Source organism: Podarcis pityusensis, assembly GCF_964106645.2.
Source record: "Podarcis pityusensis genome assembly, chromosome: 4".
Taxonomy (NCBI): Eukaryota; Metazoa; Chordata; class Lepidosauria; order Squamata; family Lacertidae; genus Podarcis; species Podarcis pityusensis.
Window position 1 is genome coordinate 76441377 of NC_138027.1, and position 27433 is coordinate 76468809.

Consider the following 27433-nt stretch of genomic DNA (forward strand, 5'->3'; position numbering starts at 1 on the left):
CAGCGCCGCCGACCATGGCGCGGCTGAGGCGAGCGGGGAGCCGCGCGCTCCTCCGCTCCCTTTCCTAGCCGCGCCTGAGGGAGGGAAAGCGGCGGCAGCTCCAGGAGATGGGCGCTTCTCGGGGCCCCCGCCGGCCGGGCCCCTGGCTGGCGCTGCTGGCTTGGCTTCTGCTGCTTTTGCCAGGCGACGTCTCCTTCGCCCTGTCGGAAAGCGGAGCGCCCGAGCCGGCGGCGAGGCTGGGCGTCAGCCCCACGCCCGGGGCGGAGACCCCTGCGCCTGCGCCGCCCAGCGGGACCCCCTTCGAGGAGACCAGGCTGCACGTCTTCACCTTGGATTACCTGCACGTGAGGGTGCCCTTCGAGATCACTCTGTGGATCCTGCTGGCTTCTTTGGCCAAGATCGGTAAGGGGCGGGAGAACCCCACCAGGTCGATTTCGAGTTTTGCTTGCTTTATTCAAGAGGGGAACAGGCGTGTTGCCCCCATCCAGCTTGCGGTTGATCTCCAAGTAGCCCCCTTTTTCCAGTCTACGCCCTGTTCTGTGGGGAGACAGAATCAGAGTTGGAAAGGGACCCAGGGGTCATCTAGTCCAACCCCCAGCAATGCAGGAAGTTCAGCTAAAGCTGGTGGCTACCCCAACCTCTGCTTAAAAACCCCCAAGGAATCTGAATTCAGATTGAAATTCCCAGGTGTCAAAAAAGGTTATTTATGTATGCCACTACTGTGGCATCCGGTGTTTTGTTAGCCAAAAAATGGAAAACTAGTGAGGTCCCAACCAAAGAAGAATGGCAGCTTAAGTTGGCAGAATATGCACAGCTTGCAGGCTTAACATATGGAATAAGAGAAGGAGAAGAACGTTTAGATTGGGAAACGTTTATTGAATATATGGGCTGAAAATGCATTAAGATAAATTCAACAAGTTTTGACGGATGTAATAATGGAATACTGAATTTTGTAATAGTTTTTGTAAAATAGGCAGGGATTTGTGATATGTAAAATGAACCACGGAAAGAGAAGAAGGGAACTCATTGATATCTTAAGGATTGTAAAAATGAGTACTTTAAATTGTCAAACAGAAATATATGCCTCCAAGGAAGGAGAGTCCACGTTTGGGAAGTCAGATCGCTGTTGCTCTTTTTCTTCACGAATTGCCACAAGAAGCAGGACAAGGAGATCCTGAGCAGGCTCAACTTTGCTGCCTCCTCCTCCGTTTCTTCTTGTGGTGAAGATGTCTTTGCGCTGCAGTTGTTATGCATAAGGGAATCAGCGTGGATGCTTGTCACTGAAGAAGCAGTGAAGTAACAGGCATCTCTTTGCTTTCCTGACCTGACAAAGGTCTAGAGTGGAGATAAACATCTCTTGGGAGGATTCCTGCATAATAACTTGATGGTGTGTGTAACCTGAAGCCTTTATGCATTTTTGCTGGCAGGTTCTGTTTGTGTTTCTTCAAACAAAATGAGAGAAAGAAAGAGAAAGGTAGAGGAAGGGGGTGGTAAAAAATATTTTGTTTTACAATAAATTTCATTAGAGTTTATAAAGAGAAATACAAAACTTAATCTCAAATATCTTTTTTTGTCCAACATTAAGCTAAGTAGGATAAAAACACAATGAAAAGAAAAAGAGAGAGAGAGATGGAGAGATAAGAAAGAAGAAATAGGAAAGAACTTTCAAGAGGAAATAGAAAAGATAAAGTTTAGAGATTTAAGAACTTCTGATTCATCATCTGCCCACTATATATAAACAATAATCGCTTCCTCCTCTCTACTATAGCACCTAACAAAACCACTTTCTATAAACAAACATTATCTTCAGCCTTCAAACCCAAATGTTGTTACTTATTTTCCACGCAAAAAGTCTATGAGAGGTTTCCAGTCTTTAGTAAACATGTCAGTTTTGCTATCTCAGCTAAGTCTTAATTTCAACAATCATTCATCTATTGTTGGTACTGATGAATCTTTCCGTTTTTGTGATATAATATGTGATTCTTCACATATGGCAGAGGGAAGGGCATGCCATCTTGCAGTGAATGTATGTGCAATATTGCATATTTCATAATCAGTAGAAATCCTTTCAGCATTTCAACAGTTTTGATATAACCCCTTTAGTAGTCCAGTTCCAGTGTAATCCCATGTCGGCATTATTCTCTTAGTTGTGCAAACTGTCCAATATCAGAATGTGTTTAATTCTCCCAATGAAATTTAAATGAGATATAAAAGTGCATAATTTTGAATGCATCCCACAACTGTTTTAAAGTACTAAAGGTGTTGCACTTACTTGGGAATAATCTCATTGAACTGACGGTGACAGTGGTCTCACCAGGATAGGATTTTGGAGGCAGAGATCCAGAACCTCACTCAGCAGAATGAGTGGGATGACTCTCAAATGCTGGCTTGCTTATTTATTTATTTCACTTAGAACCAGGACTCAAGGAGGCTCACAGAAAATAAAAGAAATGCAGATGAAACATAAAGGTAAAGGACCCCTGACAGTCCAGTCATGAACGACTCTGGGGTTGCGGCGCTCATCTTGCTTTACTGGCCGAGGGAGCCAACGTTTGTCCGCAGACAGTTTTTCCGGGTCATGTGACCAGCATGACTAATCCGCTTCTGGAGAAACCAGAGCAGCGCACAGAAATGCCGTTTATCTTCCCGCCGGAGTGGTACCTGTTTATCTACTTGCACTGAGTGCTTTTGAACTGCTAGGTTGGCAGGAGCAGGGACCGAGCAACAGGAACTCACCCTGTTGTGAGGATTCGAACCACCGACCTTTCGATCAGCAAGTCCTAGGCTCAGTGGTTTAGATCACAGCGCCACCCATGTCCCAGATAAAACATACATAGCTTAAAAATATAAGAGATTATGGTTAAAAAGTAATTATACTGTATGTGGAATTAAAGTTTGAGCAGCACTATGTAGATTCCAATAATAATAATAATAATAATAATAATAATAATTTCATTCTTTATATCCCGCTCATCTGGCTGGGTTTCCCCAGCCACTCTGGGCAGGTTACAGCACATAAAAAAATGTAAAATGTCAGACATTGAAAATTTGATACAGTACATGCACCTGATCGGTTTCAATTGCTCTTCCAAATAATTTTTATAAGTACTGCATTCACTTATCATTGTAAACTATAAAAGTGCAGAAGAGTTGTAAAAAGCAGTTCACAAGACACTAATGTACAAGGAAAGCTACGTTTTAAACTTTTATTCCTAGTCATCTAGGAAAGGCTGCTGTGAAATTTTGGAACTTGCCAAAAGTCAAGGGCACGTAAGTGTCATCGTAGGATGTACTTCAGAACTTAGCAACTTATGACTTCTAGTTGAATTCAGTGGTGAACTACCAACGGCTGATTCGCCTTCCGTGAACAAGAACCATAAAGCTATTTAGGAGTGGTTTATTTTCTTTTTCCATTGGGTAGCTGTGTTTTCAGTTCATCAAGCTGTGTAATTATATGGGTTATATATAGAAAAGGAGAGGTATGGGTCAAATGTGAAATGTGACCCTTAGTGCCTGGGGGGGAACCGTTTCGACATGGAAAAAGAAAATGAGCCATACAAGAAATACTGCAATGGGATTCACCATTGGGCAACATACTCCTAAGCATGTTTGCTCAGGACTAAATCCCATTGGGTTCAATGGGGCCAGCACCCTAGTAAAGTGCTCTTAGGACTAAGTGCACTAAGACTGCAATCTAGAGCACATTGACTTGGGAGCAAGCCCCATTTAACACAGTGAGTTTTACCTGGATGCAGACATGGATAGGATTATGTTGTAGAAAATTTGACCAAGGTCCTTCAGAGTCTAAGAACCAATGACTGCCTGTGAACTACTTCTTGCTTTGTTAGGACACAGGCAATTAAAGCAACGAGTGGGCCTTATGAGTCCTTGCATCCAGTTTACCCCTCCTAAACTGTCATCCTTTTGCCTAAAGTGTGTGAATCCCTACAGAGGAAACCTTCTGGCCTTAAGATGAACGCTTCTCCTTCTCTATGTAGCCTTCAACGTGGCACACTCAACATGCTGTTGGACAGGGGGCGCAGGATGGGAGTTATGACTGTTCAGGTGAATTGTGATGGGATGGAAGGTGAGAGTTCTGTAGGTTCCTGACCAGTCCACTACTGGCCTCTGGTTCAGTATTAGGATCTTAGTCCAGTATCTCAGTTGGTGGTACCGGAATATTAGCTGACTATCTTCTTCTGAATCTGACATTGAACTAAGGCCATGACACATTCATAGCTGTGGTACAGATATTCCCCTACTGCTGCTCATTCTACAATGTCCCCAAAATATTGTACCCTAGCCAAGACTTAAAATGTTGTATTTTGCAACATATTAAAGCCTGCATCTCCTAGTTCCTCAGAACATTTGTATTAAAACAAGGAGGGGGGGGGGACTAAGTTACTGGACAAATACCAAGCTGGTCACTACATTTAAAGGCTGCAGTATTTGCTGGTTTTATGAATATTAACTTGATTCATATCAGTTTTATCTATTCCTCTTGTAAAATGTATTTTATTGCTTTTTATGGTTTTTACCTTGCCCGGGGGACAGGAATTGTGAAGATTGGGATAAAGCTTTCTTAAGTAGTTAAATTCAGTGCAATCTTAATCATGTCTAGTCAGAAATAAGTCCTACTGATGTCAGTGGACCTCACTGTGAGATAAGTATGGTTAAGATTTACAGCCATTACAGTTGCTTAGGACAGGGATATTTGAAGGACCATTTCCTTCAACATTATCTTGTCCATCCACTGACTGAAGCTGGGGAGGCCCTGCTGTGTATCTGAGGATTGGTTGGTGGTGGGGATCTGGCAGAGGGTCTGCAGAACTCACTGTTGTGGAAGATCAGACTGTTCCCTTTCTTTGTGTCCTTCAGATACAGGACCATTAAAAAAATTTTTTTGACAGTCATGGTTTTGATTGGCACTTAAATTTTGCTGGTGAACATCACCCCACTGCATGGGCGTAGCAACGGGGGCAGCTGCGCCCCCATCAAGTAAAACAATAGAAATACAGTGGCACCTCAGGTTAAGTACTTAATTCGTTCCGGAGGTCTGTTCTTAACCTGAAACTGTTCTTAACCTGAGGTACCACTTTAGCTAATGGGGCCTCCTGCTGCCACTGCGCCGCCGGAGCACGATTTCTGTTCTTACCCTGGAGCAAAGTTCTTAACCCGAGGTACTATTTCTGGGTTAGCGGAGTCTGTAACCTGAAGCGTCTGTAACCTGAAGTGTATGTAACCCGAGGTACCACTGTACTTAACTAACTGACCAATCATGTTGGTTCTGCCCCTCCTAAGAAAAGTCCTGCTCCTTTCCCCAACAAAAACCCTGACTACACCCATGTCCCTCTGCATACCATGTTATCTGGATTTTCACTCTTGGTTTATTGTATGATGCTTTCTCTCTCACCTGTATGTTGTTAGGTGCCTTCAGCATCCCTTCACTGAGGTGTAAATTTATACCAATAGATGCATAAGTAGATAATTTAAGGACAGCATGGCACTGGCTTTCATTTTGTGCACAAGTTAACCGTCTCTATCTCTCTCTCCCAACCTCCCCTCTGTGCTTTCATTCTGAAGGTTTCCACCTGTACCACAAGCTGCCCCACGTAGTGCCAGAGAGCTGCCTCCTTATTCTAGTTGGATTAATTCTAGGTGGAATTATGTTTGGAGTACAAGAAAAGTCTATAACGGTGATGAACAGTGACGCCTTTTTCTTGTACCTTCTGCCCCCAATTGTCCTCGATGCCGGCTACTTTATGCCAACACGCCTCTTCTTTGAGAACTTCGGCACCATTTTCTGGTATGCGGTTGTGGGGACTCTTTGGAACGCATTTGGCATTGGCATTTCCCTCTTTGCCATTTGCCAGATTGAAGTATTTGGCCTGAGTGATATCACTCTGCTGCAGAGCCTGCTTTTCGGCAGCTTGATTTCAGCTGTGGATCCCGTGGCAGTGCTGGCCGTTTTTGAAAACATTCATGTCAACGAGCAGCTGTACATCCTAGTTTTTGGGGAGTCGCTGTTGAATGATGCTGTAACGGTGGTAAGTCACTTTGCTTAAGTGTTTCTCATTGTTTCAAACTCTTCCCACTTCCCACATTTCTTTCAGCTGTATAACAGAGTGAAAATGAAGAAGCTGGGGCTTTATTGTGTTTTAGGAAAAAAATAATTAGAGCAGAAGAATGCCTGCGATACATGCTAATGGATTTAGTATTGGATCTTTTAAGTGATTTGTGCACTTTATAACATTTTGGGTCATTTTAATCAGGAAGCAGAAGTGTCTTCGTGAAAGGGGCCAGAAGAGGTCTTTAGCACTGAATGAGTAATAGGACAAGTAGGTCTGCTGATCGAATGGCTTCAAACAGATGTTTCGGTTATCACTCCCTCGTTGTGGATATACTGTACCTACCTGCTTGTAGGTGGACTGAGATTGCCAGTTTATTTTATGCAGCACACTTTGCAGCCGTTACATGGGAGCAATGTTTAATCATTAACTGGATTGGTTTTTAAAAGATCATAGACTTCATCCATCTACCAGTTCCCCAAGCTATCCATTTCCATATGAATGAATAATCACACCAGGAACATTGCTAGACTTTGTACTTACCTCAGGTTCCTTTTGGAAAAGTATTGCTGCACTGATCGCTTCCTGCTATAATTGTTTTAATTGCCACTTTATGGGTGGTGTAATGACTCGCACCTATATAAGCACATACACACCACACAATGCATGGATTCACACACCTGAACAGGCACACATAAGAAGGGGAAGTGTGTGAATAGGTGGTAGTTGTCATATACCTCAGGGCAGGCTCATGCAGAGCTTGTCTGAGGCCTGGGGTGGAAGTCTTGTTATAAACTAAACTAAACTAAACTAAACTAAACTAAACTAAACTAAACTAAACTAAACTAAAAAAAAAAGCCAGTCCCTAGCAAGTCCCCTCACCAGCCACCTTAGCTGTCCAAGGCGTGGTTTGGTCAACCTCTTCCAGCTAGCTCTTACAACCCAAGATACACAACTACTGAGAGCTCATGTGGCAGACTGAATGTTGTGAAGCATCTTGTCCACATCCTGACACCATAGTAACGGAAACTGCTCCTAAATAAATTTAACTAGACAGTGCACTGGACGCTCCCCTAGTACTGCCCCGATAGTGAAGTCTACTTCAGAGTGAATCTGAGTAACTTTGCCCTTAAAGTGTTTACCACTGGTCTCCCAAGATTTTGAAGGCCCCAGAAGTCAGCTGGATTCAACAGTCTGAAGCGGTGCAGTGCTGGAAATTTCTCATACATTTTCCAGACCGTTCTCTACCAATAAGTGAGATAAGAAATTGCATCTGAGAATAATCAAAGGGAAGAGAAAACTTTGGCAAAGTTCTCAGTGGTAAAGTACAGTTTTTTGTTTGATGCAATTGTCTTAAATTTGAGATGGTCGAGGGGTGTCTTTCATTCTACAAATTATCTAACCTGCATTGCAGGGAGTTGGACTAGATGACCCTCGTGGTCCCTTACAATTCTATGATTCTAACCAGTGGTCTGCGCTCTGAGGCCTTCCTGGGTGCCCAGGCTTCAGTCAAGGCCCAGGGGAAGACATCATGAGGTAATTCCACCTATTTACCCACTCCAGCAACAAAATCCTTCCAAGCTGATTCTTTTTTCTATGTTTAACACGAAATTACCTGACCTTCTTCATGTTGCTGAGCGAAATTGCTATGGCCTTGGCAATGTTCTGTATTGGAGATGATCAATTAAACTTGTTCAGTCCAGGCATCCCGTAAAATCAACACCCTGTGATGCCTTACTATGTTTCAAACCAATGTAGCATAATTCACAACATGCTAATGTAAGTCCTTCTTGACTGTACTTTCTTCAAAGTAAAAAATTAAAATAAATGAAAAGGACTAAAAAAAACTTGATTCCCTTCTCGCCCATATAATGTATCTGATCTAATAATATGAAAAGCGTATTTCACCAGCCAAGCTCTGGAGATTTATGGAATATTTATAAAATGTGCTAGTATTATTCTAGGGACATAAGAGCATAAAACGAGCTGTGCAAGATAAGACCATAAATTCATCTAATCCAGCCTTCTGTTTCCTACAGTAACCAGGCAGTTGCCCTTCCCTAATGTTTGCCTGTCAGCGCTTGCTTTTTGGAAACATGCTTCTTATGGATTTGGAAGATTCCATCCAAGTATCATGGCCAATAGCTGCTGACAAGCCTATCAGTGATTAATTTGATCTGAACTCTTTCTGAATGCATATAAATTCATGGTTATGAATTCCATAAATTAATCAGACATAATCTTATTGGCCTGTCATCCTCCACGCTCAGTCTTCTTTCCCCCTCTTGTTTCAGGCCAGGGCCGGCTTACACATGAGACAGGGTGAGGCAGCTGCCTCAGGTAGCAGAAAGCCAAGAGGTGGCGCTTCCTTAGGCATCCCACTGCCTCTGCCAGAAGCTGCCATCATTGCCACTGCTCCACAGGTGCTACCATGCAACCCAAGCAAGGGAAGCTGTGGTGGCGGCATGGCAGCATGGGTCACAGTGGTACATTCCTGTTTCACCTCAGGCAGCACAATGCAATGTGCCACCCATGCTCTAGGCAATTCCTCCATCCCCTTGATCATTTTGGGTGCCCTTTTCTCCATGTTTTCTGTTGTATCCTTTTTGAGGTGGGATCACCTCTCTCATTATGATGCATGTTTGTGTTATTTTCACTAATATATTCATTTTTTACACATTTCACCCTAATACATGCATTTCTGTAAACACTGGATAGAGAACTACTGCTAAACTAAATTTAGATAACTGTGAATTTTGAGGATGGCTTCGTTTTGGTCCTCATATTCTTTTGGAAAGTACAAGCTTGATAAAATTGCCTTTAAAGTATGTGTATTCAAACATGCAAGGTCTACCTTCTGTGAACGAAAGTGGTACTGTCCAGGAAAAGCCTTGCTGCTTAGTTCTGCTGAGTATAAACTGGACTGATGCCTAGGTTTAATGGATATCATTTGATAGCATCAAGGAATGCCTGGGGAATTGAACAAGGAAGTGAGCTTGCTGCTTTAATGTGAGATGGGAATGCACTGCTGAGAGTTCCATTTCTATCTTCTATATTGTAGATTTACATTGCATGTTAATATATTTTAAAAGAAATGCTGTTCTGGGGCTTAAATGTGGTGGCCAGTCTTTTAATTATGCAAGCGTCTTATCAAATTAAATCTGTTCAGGTGAATGCATCCTGCTGTTGCATCCTTTCCAGACTTTCTGCTTTTTCTGTGTCTCAGTTCACAGTACTGTGATTACTGCATTTTTTTAAAGCAGCAACGTGGACATTGTTCCATGCAGTGAGCCACAGTTTACCCTACATGTAGCATGATCCCTGGGCTCATGCGTTCCTCCATCCTCTGGTGTGGTCATGAGGAGGAGATCAGAAGTGATAGCTTCTGTTTTCAGTTGACTGCATGTGGTTCATCATGTCTGAATGAGGACAAATTGTGGGTAGTTTTAACTATGGTTTGTCTGAACAAGCCAACTTCAAACATGGCTAATTATCCTGTTGGGATAAACTACAGTTAACGCTAACCACAGTTTGTCCTAGTTCAGAAACTAGGTTGGGCCGGCAATATAAAAAGATGAATGGAATAAGAGTCTGATGTATGCCCATTTTTCCTATATGAAGCAGCATCAAGTCAGCCATATTTTAAAGCAGCTACTGTGCTGCACTGTGCTGACTAGACGAAGATCATCTAGATCTATTATATCTACCTCTGATATGGTAGAATGCAAACATACTTTGCATTATTTCAGGGCAACTGCTTGTCTAACTAATGGGATGAGTGACAGATCATTTTCACTGGGGTAGTATCATGGTCTTCAGTTACATCAAACTGTACTATTGTCTAAAATTACATAGTAGCAATATTACATAATTTAAATTTTCCAATTAAAGCTACAGCGAGGATTCTAAAAGAAGTTAACTTTTTCTCTCCCTTTCATAGGTCCTGTACAACCTCTTCAAGTCTTTCTGCAAGATGCGTACAATTGCGGCTGTTAGCATATTTGCTGGAATTGCTAATTTCTTTGTAGTTGGAATCGGCGGAGTTTTGATTGGAATTGTTATGGGCTTTGTAGCAGCTTTTACGACACGTTACACCCATAAAATCCGAGTGATTGAACCACTGTTTGTCTTCTTGTACAGTTACCTGGCATACATAACAGCTGAAATGTTTCATCTCTCAAGCATTATGGCGTAAGTATCTATGAAAATATACTGCGCTAAGAATACCGTGGATATATTAGAAACATTAACCTCTGCTCTTATAAGACCACAGCCCAATGCTGACTCAATGGGAGCAAGACAATGATAGAGTTTTGTTCTGCGTAGACATGCATAGAATTTCACTGTCAGTTGACTAACATCTTGTCATCAGTCAAGATGGCAACTGCAGAGGTAGGTGCATGCCAGAGTTCAAATTCAAAGCTGGGTTTTGAGCAGCTTTTTATCCAGATCAGTATCTGAACCTCTAGTGCCTTACTTTTACTGATAAAGCAATGCGAATTGGTCAGCGCAGGAACCTTTTTTGCTTTTGAAAACAACATTGTGTATGTACTCACTTTTTAAATTCTTGCATGGAACAAGCAGAACATCCCCCCCCCCCCATTTACTCATGTTAAAATTTCCCATTTAATTTATTTTTCATTTGGATCCCTAGTAAAGTGACCCTAGTGAAGTGAAATTTAGAAGCACATTGAAACTTTTGCAAAGTTTAGTAGCAGGTCAACAAAACTTGATGACTGCATCCAGTGATCTAGATTTTTCCAGTCACCAGACAGAAACTGCCTTGTTTGTGCAAGGTGACTTGCATTACTGGTATAACCATGATGAAATGCAGTTTGTATTATCATCAAACTTTTTTCTTTCCCTTTCCTGCTGTAAAGATGGTTTTAGATAAGTGAATATGATTGCTTTAAGTGTGTTTAACCCAACTGAAATCAATAGAATAAAGTATTCTCGACTCTTTGTTTGATAACTGGGCACAGAAATAAAATAAAAATTAAGAGAAAATTGGCATCTTCTTAGACATATGATATTATTAAATGCTCTGAGTCTGGTGCAAATCTTGAGTAATAATGATATATTCTAGCTGTTATAGCTGCAGTTCATAGTTATACTATGACGGTCAGATACCATACATTGGCTATGTGGCTGATTTTCAACATTCCATTGCAAACTGCAAACACACAATCAAGCAGAGGTTGTGTGAATGGGTGATGATGTGATGAATTCTCCAAGAACTGCTTGGTGAATTGCTTCACATCACTGTCTTCCCCCAGTGGAGCAACCTCCATGCAGTTTACTTGACTTGCAGTCACAGTGATGTCTGTTGAGCTCTTCACACTTTAGTTGGGAACCAGAGTGTGTGGACCATAGGTCCACGGCCAGGCCACACAATCGAGCTTGCACACTTGTGTGTCCTCTGCAGGTTTATGGTGCGTGCAACTATAGCTGAAACAGAAATAATTGAAACCATATAAACTTCCTGTTCGCCGCCTGTCCCCAGCAGATGTGCCTTCCGCTCACTCAAAGCATTCTTTGTATCTCACCCTTTATGTTTTTTAAGTTACCTGGATGATTTAAGTATACACCCCAAAAATGTGACATATAAAACCATATAGGTTTGCTTCTACATGATATTTTAAATGGCTAATTCGTGTGTGAATCTGGCCTTGGTTGGCAATGGAAGACATTTGATAGGTGCAGCCGTTCAACATCATGGAAAATACCTTAGAGTTCAAAATTAAAACAGGAAGCATGGTCCTAGGTCCACCCACATAAGATATCTGTTTGAAGTTCATCCTCTGTCATGAAATGGCATCTTGTGAAAAGTGAAATCATGACACGCTGAATCCCACAACGCTGAGTAACTAAAAAGGAGACACTTAATTATAGCAGTCAGCTGGTGCCCATGGTGCACTGTGGCAGCATGTAACGTCCTTACAGAACAGCAAAGGAAACAAGCGTTTCCTCAAAGAATGATCACTTCGTTTTCTGCAAGTAAATTGAAACGGAGCCTTCCCTTTAAAAAAAAGGTTAGGAATGAAGCACTGTGTGCATGTTAATTTACCATGACTCCCTGGCTTTGCAAATGGGTTTTTAAACTTCCTTGCATTTAAACATCAGTTTGTAATATGAAGTTATGCAAGAGACTTGCTGTTCAGGAACAGTGAAACAATGTCCCATGACGCACACAGTCCCATTGAAGTCCACGCAGTTCCCTTATATTTACTAACGCTGACCCACACAATCAACCGACAGCATGATCCTATCAAATATCTGGTTGGAAGGAAGCCCCAATGAGTTCAGTTGGATGTACTCCAGCATGTGTATAGGCTTACAGCCTAAATTCTCAGAGCTCTTCCTTCCTGTTCTAGCTAAAGTTGGTTCCACCTTTCAGTCAATCACTTTTTGAACCTCTCCATGTATTTAATGCTGCAACAGCAGCCGGATTGCTGAAATGGAAACTTAAGCAGAATTTTGCTAATCTGAGGAACTGCCTTGAAACCTTCCTGGGATAACAGGCTATGCTTTTCGCGTTGGGCTGTGTAAACTTTAATGTAAGTATTTTGGAAGCTGAATTAAAAGTTGTTTTCTTCTGCAGGATTACAGCTTGTGCTATGACCATGAGTAAATACGTGGAGGCGAATGTTTCTCAAAAGTCCTACACCACAATAAAGTACTTCATGAAGATGCTGAGCAGTGTCAGCGAGACCCTGATCTTTATTTTCATGGGCGTGTCCACAGTTGGAAAAAACCATGAGTGGAACTGGGCCTTTGTTTGCTTTACCCTCCTGTTTTGTTTGATTTGGCGTGCACTAGGTAAGAGACACTTAAAACGGTATAGATTGCACTTCAACATACTTTACACCTGAAACATGCTTATCTTTTATGGAACAGTGTGCTTGACCAAAAAAAGAAAGAAAAGAAAGCTGCCATCAAGAGAAAAAGCAAAAACTGCTTGAGAGAAAGACATGTTCTGGACATGGAAGACTGTGGGTCTCTCCAGATGATCCTTCAATGTTATTTCAAGTGCTAAAGTAAATCAGTCCGCCAGTCTATAAGCTATGTTTAGGGAAGCTTTTAATGTTTAGTAGATTATTGTATTTTAATATTCTGTTGGAAGCTGCCCAGAGTGGCTGGGGAAACCCAGCCAGATGGGTGGGGTATTAATAATAATAATAATAATAATAATAATAATAATAATGTCAATTTGGTTGGCTTCTGTGCTTGGGAGTGGTGTGGTGTCTCACATTTCAATGGCAGGTTGTCCGCAACACCAAAATTCAGGGCCTCCTTCCACTTCTCCACTTCCATTCTACATTACAGTTGCAGCGCCCCTGTAGCTTTGGTTCCAGTGTGACCAAATCAGTTGGACTCCCGTAAATCCACCTCCGTTGGTGGGAATGTTGCTGTTCATTTCAGGCAGTGAAATGTTTTGGACTGTCCCTGGTAGGGGAGCTTTTTAAAATTCTTCCTCTTGATTTAGGTTATCATGATACTTCCATTAGGAAAGTGTCCTTGGTTCAACCCCCACCAACTACAGTGAGAAAAGTCTCTCTCTCTCTCTCTCTGTGTGTGTGTGTGTGTGAGAGAGAGAGAGAGAGAGGGAGGGAGAGGGAGGGAGAGAGAGAGAGAGCTGTGCAGGAAGTGTGGAGAGAAGTGCAGGGACACTCAGGTTGCTTGTGCAACAGAAGCCCTTGGGAAAGTGTCACATGTAAATAAAACTTCTGCACCTCTTTTTCATATGACATAAAATGGAAGATAACATTCTTACATTTATTTTGGAAACATTATTATATTTGTCTTAAATTTTAGGTTCTGAACCATGCTTGTCTTTCTATGTTTTCCTTAGGAGTTTTTGCATTGACTCAAATTATTAATGTATTCCGGACAATTCCTATAACATTTAAGGACCAGTTTATTATTGCCTATGGAGGCCTCCGAGGAGCCATATGTTTCTCTCTTGTTTTCTTGCTTCCTTCTGCCGACTTCCCTAGAAAGAAGCTTTTCATTACTGCTGTTATTGTGGTGATATTCTTCACAGTCTTCATTCAGGTAAGAATATCCCTCTTTTGGGATGGGATTAAATAGTTATCTGCACTAAAACCTGCAAAGAGCCCAGTCAATGTTCCTACTACTTATTTTGGCCATGGGACTAATATAGTATTGGCACTGACAGCCCGTAAGTAGCCCAGTACCAATGTCATCTGAAACTTCTACTGGAATAAGTGAATTCACTCCCAAGAGTAATTTCTTTCTCTTGTCCTCCTAATGTCTTGCATGATCATATTTTACTTCTGTAATGAATATTCTGTAATTTGGAAGAGATATCTCCATAGCTGTCAACTTTCCCCTTTTTTTAAGGGAAATTCCCTTATTCTGAATAGGATTCCTTGCAAGAAAAGGGAAAAGTTGACAGCTGTGGATATCTCACAGAAGGACTTATACACAACTTAGTAAATCATATTCTGAACTAGTTAACACATCTTGTCTTGTTTACAGGCAAATTGCGAAATCAGTTTTAAAAACAAAGATCACAATTTGTGACTTGCCAGTAATATACATAAAAATGCAAGGCTGTCCTTATACTGCAGTCCATGTGGCCAGTAGGAGGCCACACCAGCTCCAGTGTGTTGGCAGTCTGTCAGGTGAAGCCGCAGTGTGGTTGGAAGGTGACTCAGGTGAACTGTTTCATGGAGGGGAGAGCTTCACAGAGCTTTTTGACAAACCGCTTTGTAAATTGGTTGTCTCCCTCTGTTAAACATGGCTGCAGCCACATGTAATGGAGAAGGGAGGTGCTTCATTCACAAAAGGTGGGGCAAACTGAGAGAGGAGGGGGAGGTGAGGTTTGGCTGAGCTGCGAGAAGGTGGGTGAGGTGTAAAGGGAGAAGGGGTTGGCCAGGTGTGGAGGAATCAGAACAAGCCGGGGTGGCAGCCCCTAGTCATTTATAAATTTGACCCAATGCATTTTACAGCTTGTTGACTTCCAGCCTCCTTTTATCTGGAAATGTAGTGGCTCACAGAGAACATACTTTGCTTTTTGCCCTGTTAATACCACAGATAGAAATCTAGGAAGCTAGCTTATTCCAGAGCTGTGTATACACCACACATTTCAAGTACCTCCCATCAGAATCCTGGCCACTGTTGTTTACTCCTCATAGAGCTATAATTCTCTGCACCCTTAACAAAATACAGTTCCCAGGATTCTTGGGGATGTGTGTGTTTACATATAAGCAGCCCCAGGCCAGACTGGTTCTCCACCTAGTCCAGCATGGTTTTCTGTGAAAGACAACAGATTTCTAGGGCCAAGGCCAGTTTTTCACAATCACCTACCACCTATATTTCTTGGGTAACTGGATTCAGACATCAGCAGTAGATCTTTAAAGTCTGTGCTGTCTGGTTTCAAAAATAAGAAAAAGAAAGAAAGCCAGGTACATTTTGGGGGATTTTATTGTGCTGTTATTTGAGGCAACATGCAACTGTTCTACTGCTTCTGAACATTCATTTACCAAGCTGCACACTGAACAGAATATGAGAGTGACACAGTGGAAAGGAAATTTTAGGGCTGATGTGATTTTCATGCTTGTTTTTGTGTTTCCTGAAAACAGGGAATAACAATTCGCCCACTGGTGGAATTTCTGGATGTTAAAAGAGCAAATAAGAAACAACCAGCTGTTAGCGAGGAAATTTATTGTCGGGTATGTTGGAGTTTTGGGTGAACAGCATTTACTGAAATGTGCTTTTAATAGCTGAATGTTTCTTCTTTGGTGGGAAATAATGTGCCATTTATAACATGTGCTCGTTACATGAATTAATTCATTTTGGTACTGCATGTGTCACATAACTGTGTGTCTTTGAGTTCGTGAACATCTTTTCAGCCTGCAGCCTGCAGTTCTGGCCAAGTGTGTCATATCACACCCCCCCCCCCCGGCAATCTTAAGATAGTTACTTTAAAACACACTAGTTAGGCACAACAATTTAATTCAGTTTAACCTTTATAGCTCAGTCCTTCATGTTTGCTTGGAAGTAAGTTTCAACTGAGCTCACTGGTTGTTAACTCCCAAGTAAGTATTGAAGCTCAGTTAAATTATACACATAATGAAAGCAGGGGTGTGATCTACTCTCTATAGACACAGCTGTGCACATGTGACTCAGGGCAAGCTGCTTAATTCGCTTCCCTCTTTCCCCTGGAGCCTGAGCTACTGGTATACCAGGATGCTGGAGAAGAGACGTATGGCTTCTGATACATAGACGAGACACGCACATGCCACCCTTTGAAACTAACAGCTGGTTAGGTGCAGTGTGCGATAGTAAAGTTAAAAGGTAAAGGACCCCTGGATGGTTAAGTCCAGTCAAAGGCGACTATGGGGTTGTGGTGCTTATCTCGCTTTCAGGCCGAGGGAGCCGGCGTTTGTCCACAGACAGCTTTCTGGGTCATGTAGCCAGCATGACTAAACTGCAACAGATGATGGAAACCAGAGCACACAGAAATACCATTTACCTTCCTGCTGCAGCGGTGCCTATTTATCTACTAGCATTGGTGTGCTTTCGAACTGCTAGGTTGGCAGGAGCTGGGACAGAACAACGGGAACTCACCCTGTTGTGTGGATTCGAACTGCTGACCTTTCGATCAGCAAGCCCAAGTGGCTCAGTGGTTTAGACCACAGTGCCACCACTCCCCTGTGCGATAGTGGCCAAGGGTTAACTAGAGTGATATGGTTGCATGCACACCATACATTTAAAGTACATGACTTCCCTAAAAGACTCCTGGGAACTGTAGCTTATATGTCTCAGCACTCTTAACATACTATAGTTCCCAGAATTTTTTGGGTAAGCCATATGCTTTTAATGTATGGTGTGAATATAGATTTAGAGAGAAGAAAGAAATGCCATTTTCTCTCAGCCATTGTGTTCTTAGAACTGGGTCATTAGGTTACAAACATTGAGTGACTTTAAGAGAAGCTTAGATAAACAATATTTATATTTTCCTCAGTGATTGCATGTGGCTTAAGTCTGTGGCACATATGAAAGCAAGTAATGAGTCTGTTTCCACATTTTAGTTCTTTGATCACGTGAAAGCTGGAATTGAAGATGTGTGTGGACACTGGAGTCACAACTTTTGGAGAGATAAGTAAGTAGTGTACTGAAACGTTAGTGGAGTGTGGGAAAAGTGAGAAGCCCAGCTTGTTTCCTCAGTTCAATAATTACATTCTGAAATCTGCCAATGATTTCTATAAAGCATTATTTTGTGTGGCTTTGTGGTTGAGATAATTTTAGCAAACCTGAATACTGATATATAATTAGTTTAAGCATTTGTATTCATCAAACTACATGGATTAAAAACCTGACTTTATTTCAATAATCCTACATTCAAAATACAAGTTTTGTTAATATTCATGAAGTAAGCTTCTGGGACTTTGGTTTAGCTATTGGACCATTCTAGTTCAAATGTGTTGTTATGAAGTGCATAGCTTGTGTCCAAACCTGCAGTTCTTCCATGCAAACCTGACACTCCTTTTTTGGATCTTTTGACTTTGTGGCCCAAGTGTGTCCTGAAAGTGGCACTTCATGGAGTCAAAGAATACCACTGAGTATCATTCAAGCATCTTATTGGAATAACATGGAATTAGCACATTCCTTTAAAAGGTGTTAAGCAGGACTCAAACTTTCATAAACAGCACGGTATCAGTAGCCTTAACCCCTAATGAGTCAACCTGCTCATTCAATCAGCATCCATACAGGTACATCGGAAAGTTAAGATGTGGGGAAATTGGTCAGAGAATGTCTCTCTGTGTGTAGGGTAGCTGAGGCTAGAAGAAGCTTGTGGGCTGGATGATAAAGGCAGGGGGAAGAGAGAGGATGAGACCAAGCAGTTAGCTGCCTGGGAATGTGAAAGGGCGAGGGGTTGGCTTAATACCTGAGAAAAGGTGGCTTATAAAGGAGACATGGAAGGGAATGAAAAGTCTGACAGCTGAGGGACTTGCAAGGAAAGAGAGTATGTGATACCCATCCTTTACTTCTGTGAAGCTGGAGTTTGATGGAAGAGAAATGGCATGGAGGCCCTTCTTACACCAGGAAAAATATCTAGAGGCATAAGAAAGAGAGAGACTAACAAAGGCTAACAACCCTCCTTCCCTTTCTCATTGAAGTCAGGATGGGTACTACACCTGGATTAAGAGGTTACAGTATTGGTTAAAGGTCTTGTCCAGGCTTCCTCAACCTCGGCCCTCCAGATGTTTTTGGCCTACAACTCCCATGATCCCTAGCTAGCAGGACCTGTGGTCAGGGATGCTGGGAATTGTAGTCTCAAAAAACATCTGGAGGGCTGAGGTTGAGGAAGCCTGGTCTTGTGCCTTCCTGGGCTAAAAACGGAAGGTGAAAATGAACAGTAACTGGGACCGTCCCCTTCGGTTACTTCTAAGCTGGGAATTTTCCAATTTGCCAGGCAGTTCCAAAAAGGAGCAGAGGAAGCAAAAGGATTAAGCTGGAAACTATAACAGTGGGCATAACTCAGGGGTGCTGACTGTGTGTGTCACATAGGAAGCATTTCAGAGTATGTCTTCCACCTGTCTTTTGGTTATAGCTCAGGCTGCTCCTAGTCCTGCCTGTGAGCAGAATTTTAGCTGCCATTCCCTGTGCAGGCTATCCATGCCAAAAAGTTGATCTCGTAACAGTGTTTAGACTGCAGCATTTTAGAATTTAATCTGCAGCATTGCTTCTGCTCCTCACAGGTTTATAAAGTTTGACAAGAAATACTTGCGAAGGCTTCTGATTAGGGAAAGTGAGCCTAAATCAAGTATAGTTTCCCTGTACAAGAAACTTGAAATAAAGCATGCGATAGAGATGGCAGAATGTGGAATGATAAGTACAGTACCATCGCTGGCTTCTATAAGGTAAGTTGAGGGCAGTAGGGTGCAATATCATTGCTAGTTTGAATCTTGACTATGTTGCATTTTGAAGTGTGCATTCTACAGTTGCCAAATCATAGCCAAAAGTGAATTAAACAGTATTTTCTACATCTAGGATTAACTAGTCTGTATATTTATTTCAAAAATTATGTTGTGTCCAAAACATTAAAAACATCTTGATGACTTGCAATAGAAGAAAAAACAGCTTACAAAAAAAAACACACCTTATTATTAAATAAAAGAAATAAATAAATTAAATAAAAAAATTATGTTGTAAAGCTAAATACATCAATGGCAGTACAATATATGGATCCAGCACAATAAAGAAAGTGGCATGTGAACTTCTCCCAGCAGAACATTCCATGACCAGGGTGCCACCACTGAAAAGGCCCCAAAACCTGTTGTATCTACCCATTGTATCCACAAAAGTGGAGGCACTGCAAGAAAGGCTTTTAATAATGTTCTTAGTGAATGGGCAAACTCAATGAGACTTCAGTTGGTAAATTAATCAACCAGAGCTGCAACCCCTATACCCGCTTACCTGGAATAAGCCCCATTGAACTTACTTGAACTTTCTTCTGTGTTGAAATACACAGAATTTTGATATCAGACATCTAAGCTGTAATCCTACACGCACTTAGCTGGGAGTAAAGTCCATTCAACTCAATGGATCTTGGTTCTGAGGCCCATGTTTGTGCCATCTTGCTCAATACTGTCTAGACTGACTAGCAGTAGCGTTCCTGGTTTTCAGACTGGCGTGTCACCCAGCCCTAACTGGAGATTTCAGGACTTGAATCTCAGACCTACTGCAGATACTTAACGAGTAAACTACAGCCCTTTCACAAACAACCTGTGCTACTGTAATATGGAATGGCAACTGACATATTGAAGATAGTTTTTCCTTCTAACAATTAATGCATGCTTTTTACTGTGAGGTGCCATGAGCTTTTCTTACACTGAAATTCCTTGCTGTCTGATGTTTTCAACTTTTCAAAGCAATCTACAGTCGGTTGACATACCCACCAGTAACAAATGTGAACAAAATTCTATCTTGGTTACATTTAAAAGAACCCGTGGCTCAGTCCTATTCAGGATTTTGCTAGAATTCTATTTGTGTACTTGCATATATCTTGAAATTGTTTGAAATGTAATAGCTGTAGTTAAACCAGCCGGGACTTTTGTTATAGAAATTGTAAGGATAGGCATTCCCTGCCCTCCCAGCACCCCATTTATGGAGAAATGTGAGTAGCAGTGAAATTCTGTATACTCAGAAGTAGGCCCTGCTGAGTTCAGTGGCAATTACTTCCAGGTAGCTGTGGCCTTGGGACGTGGGTGGCACTGTGGGTTAAACCACAGAGCCTAGGACTTGCTGATCAGAAGGTTGGTGGTTCGAATCCCCGCGATGGGGTGAGCTACCGTTGCTTGGTCCCTGCTCCTGCCAACCTAGCAGTTCGAAAGCACGTCAAAGTGCAAGTAGATAAATAGGTACCGCTCCGGCGGGAAGGTAAACGGCGTTTCCGTGCTCTGCTCTAGTTCACCAGAAGTGGCTTAGTCAAGATGGCCACATGACCTGGAAGCTGTCTGCGGACAAACGCTGGCTCCCTCGGCCTATAGAGCGAGATGAGCGCCGCAACCCCAGAGTCGGTCACGACTCAGGGTTCCCTTTACCTTCACCTAGCTGTGGCCTTATTTATAGTATTGCAAGTTATTATGTATTTTCCTTTATATTTTGTTTCACCTTCTTACAGTGAACTTAAAGAAGAAGAAGAAGAAATAAGACCTTCCTATCCTGCCAAGATGGATGACATAAGATACATTTTAACAAAAAATCTCTATCAGATACGGCAAAGAGTAAGTAGAATACAGCATTAATGGAACACCCCCGTGGTGAATGTATCTAGTTTCTCAGCTGGCAATGTTTTTTCCTCCCTTAATAAAATCACCAGGATGCCATCCTAAGCAAACTTACTTGGAAGCCATTTCCATTAAAATCAGTGGGACTCGCCTCTGGGAAAATGTATTTAGGATTAGTGTATGGGAAAGCTGATAAATAAACATGGTAAAGACAAAGAAGTATGAGAAGTTGTACTCCAGGCTTTATAAAATGTCTTAAGAAGAGGAGTTTGTGACCGTTTTCTAGAACACAAAGATGTGCCACTCAACACTAGGCACGAGCATAAATTCTGAATATTCTGAACTACACACGCACGCAAACACACACTTAATACATACACAGATTTAAGGTGCTGTGCATAGGTGAGTTTCACAGTAGCTTAAAATAGTTCCTTATCCGCTGGTCATTAAGAGAACCCTGTGTGGCTGACCTCTATGTAAATAGGATGTTGAAGCTTATTGTAGCTGTTAATGTTCATGATCCTATTATTTAAGCTGGAATTGGATCGCCCAGGGTTTCTGATGATTAAATACAACTCCACGTAATGGATTCCACTGCATTTTACAGTGGACCCTCCGGATACAGATTAAATTCGTTCTGGGGGTCCATCCGCAATCCCTGCTCCTGCCAACCTAGCAGTTCGAAAGCACGTCAAAGTGCAAGTAGATAAATAGGTACCGCTCTGGCGGGAAGGTAAACGGCGTTTCCGTGCTCTGCTCTAGTTCACCAGAAGTGGCTTAGTCATGCTGGCCACATGACCTGGAAGCTGTCTGCGGACAAACACTGGCTCCCTCGGCCTATAGAGCGAGATGATCACCGCAACCCCAGAGTTGGTCACAACTGGACCTAATGGTCAGGGGTCCCTTTACCTTATACCACTCATGGCATTAATATGGCCGTTGCTTTTATTCTCGTTTCAGACTCCATCATACAACAGATACAGTCTCGCTGAAGATGCAAGCGAAAAGCAGGCGAAAGAAATTTTGATTCGTCGCCGACACAGCCTGAGGGAGACTGTGAAGAGGGGCAGCAGCTTGTCAAGACAGGTACTTGTATAACACAGAACCGTTGAAATGTAGAGTTGGAAGGGACCACGGGGGTCATCTAGTCTAGCCCCCTGCAATGCAGGACTCTTTTGCCCAACGTGGAGCTCAAACCCACGACCCTGAGTTTAAGAGTCTCATGCTCTACCAACTGATCCATCAAAGTTTGCACAAGGGAGTTGAAAAAATAACGGCCTCATCACAACTCACAGTGTAATATGCATTTTATATGCTTTCATTTGTCCCCAGGTACAAAATGTATCAGAAGCTGCCGTAATACTAATCATGCGTATATTTCACTTTGCTTGTACAGAACACATTTCATGTTTCTTTCTGCAGGTGGCAGCCAAACCACCCCGTTATCTGTCACTGCCTAAAAACACTAAACTCCCTGAGAGAGTACGGAAAAGAAATCAATCTTCTTATAAAGGTAATACAGTTTTTGAGTAAAAAGAAAAGTGAATTTGGCTTTTGTTTTGTTTCGTTAATGAAGTGGTTACCTGGAAAACAAGCAAATGTGCCAGAGAGGATCATGGGTTATTTCCATACTTTCCATATTCAAGGGATAGCATGGTAGCCATTGGGATGGCAGCTGCTTACCTGCTCAGATGAGTGACCAACAGTGGCAAGGAGCAGCAGCTGCTGCTGTCTGCATTCTATCTAGAGAAAAGGGGAGAGGAAGGAAGGAGTCTCTAGCAGGGCAGTACACCTACCAGGAAGGGGCGTTATCTGGCTGAAGCCCCAGCCCTGGAAAGGGTTATGATGGAGCCATATTTGCCTCTGCAGCACACCCCCATCCTTTAGGCCTTATATTGTAGATCTTATCTCCACAAAAACCTACCAAACTTGTTTGGCCAGGGACAAAAGTGGAACATGGGATGAAGTGGCTCTATCACTGCACCTTTAATTTTCAGGGAGGGAGAAAGAAAACTTACTGTCCTCCTCTGACTTTATAGCCCTAGGCCCGGATCCAAAGCTACTTTAGACACACCCAAAAGCTTGAACGTACTGTACCATTCTTGGCTTTCCTTCTTTGCATTGCAGATTCCCAGCCATGAACTGCTTTGGAACGGCTCCATTGTTGCCAAAGCAGTCAGGGAGGTGCCTGCTTGTAGAACCACAAGCCCAAAGGCCCGGGGTGTGAGGAGCTAGTTGTGTGATTCTTTGGATCTCAGCCATCGATTCACCACAATGTTGAGTTCCCAATAGCACTGCATTGTGTGTTCACCTGTTCCTTTCATACCCTCTGCTTTAAACAGAACATCTCTTACTCAGCACACACACGTGAAGGAAAAATAATAAACAAATAAATTGTTATGTGAACATCAGGTTCAAGCAAATGGCAACAACTTTTGAATGGTTACTGTGGTGACTAGGACACTTAGCCAGATTTTCATCAGATTCTTGCAACTGTGTCTAATGTCTTAGACTCTTAAGACCATGGGTAGGCAAACTAAGTTCCGGGGGCCAGGGCCATCCCATTTGCCTTCTAAATCCGGCCCGCAGACGGTCTGGGAATCAGCGTGTTTTTACATGAGTAGAATGTGTGCTTTTATTTAAAATGCATCTCTGGGCTATTTGTGGGGCATAGGAATTCATTCATTTTTTTTTCTTTTCAAAATATAGTCTGGCCCCCCACAAGGTCTGAGGGACAGTGGACTGAAAAAGTTTGCTGACCCCTGCTTAAGACCTTGCTTGTTAGTTACATGCCGTCGCAAAACAGCTTTTTTCATCTCAAAAGTCTGTCCTAAGATGTCATGTTCGCTCTCTGGAACAGGAAAATAACGACAGTGTTGTTGTTTATCTGCCTGTTGTGATTTCCCAAGCTTCATCATTATCATTTATTTATTTATATGCCGCCCATCTGTCTGGGTTGCCCCAGCCGCTCTAGGTGACTTCCAACAAATTAAAACATCAAACACAGTAAAACATCAAACACTAAAAACTTCCCTATACAATCATCACCACCCAATGTTTTCTTTGTTTTTTCTCAGACCTGAAGTTTGGCATTTCTTTTTCCTCACAATGCAATTGCAGCACCAGCCTGTCCAGTGTGGGCAGGCAAATATAACATCTCAGGGCTTCTGTGCCTTTGAGTTAATATCTCCTGTTTGCAGGTCTAACCTTGCAACATCTTCTCCTGCAGAGAATTCCTTACAGATAGCTCTGAAAATTATGTAACTCTTACTTAAAAGTAAATAAGCACTCAGTTCCAATGCACCATCAGTGTTTCCCAAACTTGGGTCTCCTCCTGCTCTTTTTGGACTATGATTCCCATCAACCCTGACCACTGGTCCTGCGACCTCTCACTTGAGAGGACACCAACAACTTTTCTGTCTGGATTTTCACTGTTTGAAATCTAGCAACCCTAGTATAGGCAGCTTTGGGTAGGTAAGCTTGTGCAGTTTTCACTACAGAGCTGGGGAATAATGTGGTACGTGTCCCAAAGTTAAGTTGCGAGGGTGGTAAAAACCTCTGCAAAATGTCCTTCTCCCATCATTTTTCTGTACTGAGACTGACTGTGCCCTCATGTGGTAAGACTTGGTATTAGCAGTGGCAGCATGAACTTTCGTTTTCATTAGACCCCCCCCCCCCCCCCCCCCGCTGCGGCAAACCTTAAATTCCAAATAAAAACTTGCTGGCAAAAAATGACAGTGTAAGGATGCGTTTGGCTATGGCAGGAAGCTGGACCATAGGTAATGAAATGCACCACAGTTTTAGGAAACTAGTAATACATTACACCTGGGCACTTGCATGATTAAATACATGATATGTGGGGAAGGATAGTGGGAACTCACTTTGTTGCTGCCCCCAATCTACATATGGGGAAGCAGACGTGTGTAGGAGGGCATTTGCTTTATGCAAGTACAGTGGTACCTCAGTTACAGATGCTTCAGGTTACAGACGCTTCATGTTACAGTCTTCGCTAACCCAGAAATAATACCTTGGGTTAAGAACTTTGCTTCAGGATGAGAAAAGAAATTGTGTGGCGGTGGTGTGGTGGCAGTGGGAGGCCCCATTAGCTAAAGTGGTGCTTCAGGTTAAGAACAGTTTCAGGTTAAGAACGGACCTCCAGAATGAATTAAGTTCTTAACCTGAGGTACCACTGTATGATTTTCCCCTACCCCATGGTGTGGAACCATGATTGCACTGGAAAGCATAACTCTGCTCTCTCGCTCTCGATTCATATAATTGTTAACGGTGTTAGATTAACCCCCCAAATAGGGCCATCGTTACATCATGGTACTTTGCGTAGTGAAGCATTGGGCATGCTGAGATTTTGTTTTGCATATATTAATATATACTTTAATTTACAGTACCGGACGACAGCGATTCTGAATCTGATCAAAGCACAGTGCTGAATTTGAAATCCCAAGCAGGAAGAATTCTGAGAGACCAGAGGCTTCGACAGCAGCAGTGTAGAATGGAATGGAAAAATGAAACGGAGAGGAACAACAGAGAGACAGCAAGCCAGGGAAACAGAGGCTTCAGACAACCACTTTTGCCAAGGCCAGCATTTGGCGCACTGAACGAAGAAGAGTCAGCGGAAGATGAGGGACCCGCCAAACCACTCCCACCGCCTCGTTTAATCCGACAGGCTTCAAAAAGGCCTAGTGATAAATCCGAGAATAAACCATATTGAAAGCTGCTAAATGGAGCCATTAACAATGAACAGCAGAGGGAGGCACTTTAAACTGGACAGATGGAGCCATTTAAGTTCATGGGTACTGGTTGGGGATGGGAGGGAAAGAAATCATGTTATTTCACTACGTGAAAAAAACAAAAAACTCTTCACCTTCTGTGGAACCAAATAATGCAACTATTTTGTTTTATATTTTGTTTTTAAACTTCTGCGATGAAGATAAGTTTTATCAGTTAGATACAGTACTTTTGAATGTAAATTGTGTTTTGTGTGTTTGCCAGTGGCAGGTTTGCAGTATAAGTTGCACTAAGAGATTGCACAATGCACTTCTTTTTAAAAGAATTCATCCTCAGAAAGCAGTTCTAAGAGTGCCTGATGCACTGAGGCACAATTAGGTGTTGCAAACTGTGAAACTGAACAAATGCAAGAGATTAAGGCCGCAGTACAGCCTTTATCATTTTGCCCATGCAATATGGAAGTTGCTTCTGAAACCCAAATTCTAACACTATGTAAAGATGTAAATGGAAAAGCTTTTGTTTCTATTGCCATGCTTTTTACTGTAATAGAAAAGTGGTATTGGAATATACTGCTCTTATGCATTGTCAGAAATGCCCCTCTACTTGATAATTCCAACAACTCTTTGGATTTAGTTGTTGAAACTTATCACTTGAAATATATTAATTTATAAATATATATGCACTTTTCTGGAGCATTTTGTCATTTTTGTCTTAAACCTACAAAGTTTGAACAAATAAGTAAATGAGCTCATGATTGGATAGTCACCTCAATACGTTGTTTTCAGTCCAAAATTGTTTCGTTTATTGACTTCAAAATTGAATTTGATCCTCTCAGTAGGTTTTATGGATCTGGATTTTATTTCACAGAAAATACAGTTATATTTGCTTAATAAATGAAAAGATATATATACAGAATGGCAAAGTGTGAAATGAAGCATAAACTGGATGGGGCTATGAAAAAATATGATTTTGACAAACATTTCCCAAGCAGTTCTAATAGCATCTTTATTTGGCGGTAAAGTGGCTAGTTTTTCCTGGGTTTGTGCTGCAGTAAGTTTACGGATGCTTTGAAAGCAGAACTGCTGAAATAATACCTAATCTCTAGTGCCATCTGTTGGAAGATACAAAACACAACTTTCTTTTCAGTTTGCTCTGTACCAACAGAATACTTCATGTTTATACAAAAGTATCAATCATCAGCTAACGGTGATTAAAAGCTCTGTGAGAAGATTTGATCATTTGAAGACAGAGTCCTATACATACTTACCTTGGAGTAAGCCCCATTGAAGATTGCAGAGTAATGTGGGTAGTTTATGCCTCGCATAACAAACTAATATTTGAGGAACCAGGCAGTGACAAAGTGAGGAAGTCCAAACTCTATACATGTGATGTAACTATTGTTTATCATTTAGTACAAAAATGTTTGTGATTTATAACGTGGCTAAACTACAAGGTTTGCCACCACCACAGGACTCTCGACACAATCACCTCAAACAGCCTTAGGAGTGGTTGGTAATGGTGTGAAAACTCCAATTGATAATCCATATAGCAAGTTGTTCTACAAGTGCCCCTTTAAAATGTGGGGTTTTTTGGGGGGGGGTATTGTTTTTATTTCGATTATATATTTTTGTGCTTTTATATTTTGATTTTGTTCTGTGAATCACTCTGAGACCTCTGGGTATAAGGCGGTATATAAATTCTAATAATAATAATAATAAATAGTGTAAACACTTTACAAGTGTAAATACTCAACACATGGAAGCTGTTTGGAACAGCCTCTGTGTGGGATGTGCAATTTATAGACCAGCAATTATTTTGGCTGGAATAATGAGCAAATAGACAACAATAACCGACGACAAG

General features: G+C 41.9%; 1 protein-coding gene across 2 annotated transcripts; it reads left to right on the forward strand.

Annotated features, from left to right (window-relative positions):
- SLC9A2 (solute carrier family 9 member A2) lies at positions 1 to 26249 on the forward strand. 2 transcript variants are annotated; one of them, XM_081003011.1, is made up of 13 exons: positions 313 to 402; positions 2414 to 2469; positions 5584 to 6047; positions 10009 to 10259; positions 12670 to 12887; positions 13921 to 14123; positions 15677 to 15766; positions 17129 to 17199; positions 18800 to 18961; positions 20725 to 20827; positions 21791 to 21916; positions 22253 to 22343; positions 25231 to 26249. In XM_081003011.1, exons 2-13 carry the CDS (start codon positions 2451 to 2453, stop codon positions 25554 to 25556), a joined length of 2124 nt encoding a protein of 707 aa, XP_080859137.1. In that variant the 5' UTR covers positions 313 to 402; positions 2414 to 2450; the 3' UTR covers positions 25557 to 26249. The 2 variants fall into 2 exon arrangements, with proteins under 2 accessions (XP_080859136.1, XP_080859137.1); XM_081003010.1 differs by lacking the exon at positions 2414 to 2469 and having other exon boundaries at positions 1 to 402.
- Positions 26250 to 27433: the final 1184 nt, after the last annotated feature.

Excerpts from the sequence above, each read along its gene's own strand:
- SLC9A2 (XM_081003010.1), top strand. The coding sequence starts at position 108 with ATGGGCGCTTCTCGGGGCCCCCGCCGGCCGGGCCCCTGGCTGGCGCTG. Across the intron at positions 403-5,583 it reads GGCTTCTTTGGCCAAGATCG|GTTTCCACCTGTACCACAAG; the intron begins GTAAGGGGCGGG and ends TTCATTCTGAAG. Across the intron at positions 22,344-25,230 it reads AAATCAATCTTCTTATAAAG|TACCGGACGACAGCGATTCT; the intron begins GTAATACAGTTT and ends TTTAATTTACAG.